Below are 2,319 nucleotides of genomic sequence, written 5' to 3' on the forward strand. Positions count from 1 at the left end.
AATCCTACAGGAATTCCATCCCATAATCCCTGGAATTCCATCCCATGATCCCATGGAATTCCATCCTAGAAGAATCCCACAGGAATTCCATCCCAAAATCCCACAGAAATTCATTCCATGGGAATTCCATCCTGGAATCCCACAGGAATTCCATCAAATCCTATGGAATTCCATCCCAAATCCCATGGGAATTCCATCCCAGAATCCCTTGGGAATTTCTCCATAATCCCATGGAATTCCATCCCAAATCCTCTGGAATTCCATCCCAGAATCCCTTGGGAATTTCTCCAGAATCCCATGGAATTCCATCCCAAAATCCCAAAGGAATTCCATCAAATCCCATGGAATTCCATCCCAGAATCCCCTGGGAATTCCATCCCATAATCCTACAGGAATTCCATCCCCGAATCCATGGAATTCCATCCAGAATCCCACAGGAATTCATTCCATGGGAATTCCATCCCAAAATCTCACGGGAATTCCATCAAATCCCATGGAATTCCATCCCATAATCCCCTGGAATTCCATCCCAAAATCCCTGGAATTCCATCCCATAATCCCTGGAATTCTCTCCGCAGGGTCAGACCATGGACGACATTCCCAAGGAAGTTCTGATCGACTGCGCCCACCTGGTCAAGGCCAACAGCATCCAAGGTATCCCGGAATCCTGGGAATTCCGCGGAAAATTCCCAGGAAATTCCTGGAAAATCCCCAGAAATCCTCAGGAAAGGGCCGTGTTCCACCCCTGAATCCCGGGAAATCCCAAGGAAATTCCTGGGAAATCCTCAGGAAATCCCTGGAAATTCCCGGGGAATCTCTGGGAAATCTCTGAGAAATTCCCAGGAAATCTTCAGGGAATCCCTGGGAAATCTCCGGGAAATCCATGGGGAATCCATGGGAAATTCCTGGGAAATTCCCGGAAAATCCGCATGAAATCCCTGGGAAAGGGCTGTGTTCCACTCCTGAATCCCTGGAAATCCCTGGGAAATCCATAGGAAATCTTTGGGAAATCCCTGGGAAATTGCTGGGAAATTTGGGAAATCTCTGGGAAATCCCTGAGAAATTCCCGGGAAATGTCCAGGAAATCCATGGGAAATCCTTTGGAAATTCCTGGGAAATCCCCGGGAAATCTCCAGGAAATCCCTGGGAAGGGCCGTGTTCCATCCCTGAATCCTGGGAAATTTCTGGGAAATCCATGGGAATCCCTTGGAAATCTCGCGGGAAATCTCCAGGAAATCCCTGGGAAATCCCTGAGAAATTCCCAGGAAATCTTCAGGAAATCCCTGGGAAATTCCCAAAAAATCCCCAGGAAATCCCTGGGAAGGGCCGTGTTCTATCCCCAAATCCCAGGAAATCTTTGGAAAATTCCTGGGAAATCTCTGGGAAATCCCTGGGAAATTGCTGGGAAATCTCCCATTTTTTCCTTGTTTTCCCTTTTTTTTCCTGCTTTTTTTCCCATTTTTTTCTCTTTTTTCCCTGTTTTTTTTCCCGTTTTTCCTCCATTTTCCTACATTTTTTCCTGATTTTTTCCTGTTTTTTTCTTGCTTTTTTCCTATTTTTTCCCACTTTTTCTCCATTTTCCCATGCTTTTTTCCATTTTTTCTCCCATTTTCTCCCACTTTCCCCCACTTTTTCTCCCATTTTTCCCCATTTTCCCACTTTTTTCCATTTTTTCTCATTTTTCCCATTTTTTTCCCCTTTTTCCTGCTTTCTCCCATTTTTCTCCCATTTTTCTCCCATTTTTCTCCCATTTTTCTCCCATTTTCTCCCCACTTTTTTCCCATTTTTTTTCCATTTCCCCCCACTTTTTCCCATTTTTCCCCATGTTCCCACTTTTTTCTATTTTTCCCCATTTTTTCCTATTTTTCCCCATTTTTTCCCGCTTTTCCCCACTTCCCCCATTTTCCCCTGCTTTTCTCCCAATTTTTCATGCTTTTTTCCATTTTCCCCCACTTTCCGCCCATTTTTCCAACTTTTCCCCATTTCTCCTTGCCTTTTTCCCATTTCTCCCCACTTTTTTCCCATTTTTTCCCCACTTTTTTCCCTGCTTTTTCCCTTTTTTCCACTTTTTCCTGCTTTTTTCTTTGCTTTTCCCCTGCTTTTTCCCCATTTTCCCCTTGCTTTTCTTCCCCATTTTCTCTCTCATTTTTCCCTCTTTTTTCTCTCTTCTTTCGCACTTTTTTCCTGCTTTTTTCCCATTTTCCTCCGCTTTTTTTCCCATTTTGCTTTTTTCCTGCTTTTGTTCCCCGATTTTCCCTCCTTTTCCCTCCTTTTTCCCCTTTTCCCCCTTTCTTCCCACTTTTTTCCTGCTTTTTTCCC

The 2,319-nt window shown here is 44.1% G+C and overlaps 1 protein-coding gene across 1 annotated transcript in view; it reads left to right on the forward strand.

Annotated features, from left to right (window-relative positions):
* Positions 1-566: 566 nt before the first annotated feature.
* Positions 567-2,319, forward strand: part of CCDC25 (coiled-coil domain containing 25) — a gene marked incomplete at both ends in the record, with an annotated part of 6,180 nt that continues 4,427 nt past the window's right edge. The window contains one exon of the mRNA XM_057388971.1: positions 567-731. Within this exon, the coding sequence (XP_057244954.1) occupies positions 567-731 (165 nt within the window). The remainder of the gene's footprint in view (positions 732-2,319) is intronic.

Source organism: Malurus melanocephalus, unplaced genomic scaffold (genome assembly GCF_030028575.1).
Source record: "Malurus melanocephalus ecotype Western Australia unplaced genomic scaffold, MMel_1.1 scaffold_3046, whole genome shotgun sequence".
Classification (NCBI taxonomy): Eukaryota; Metazoa; Chordata; class Aves; order Passeriformes; family Maluridae; genus Malurus; species Malurus melanocephalus.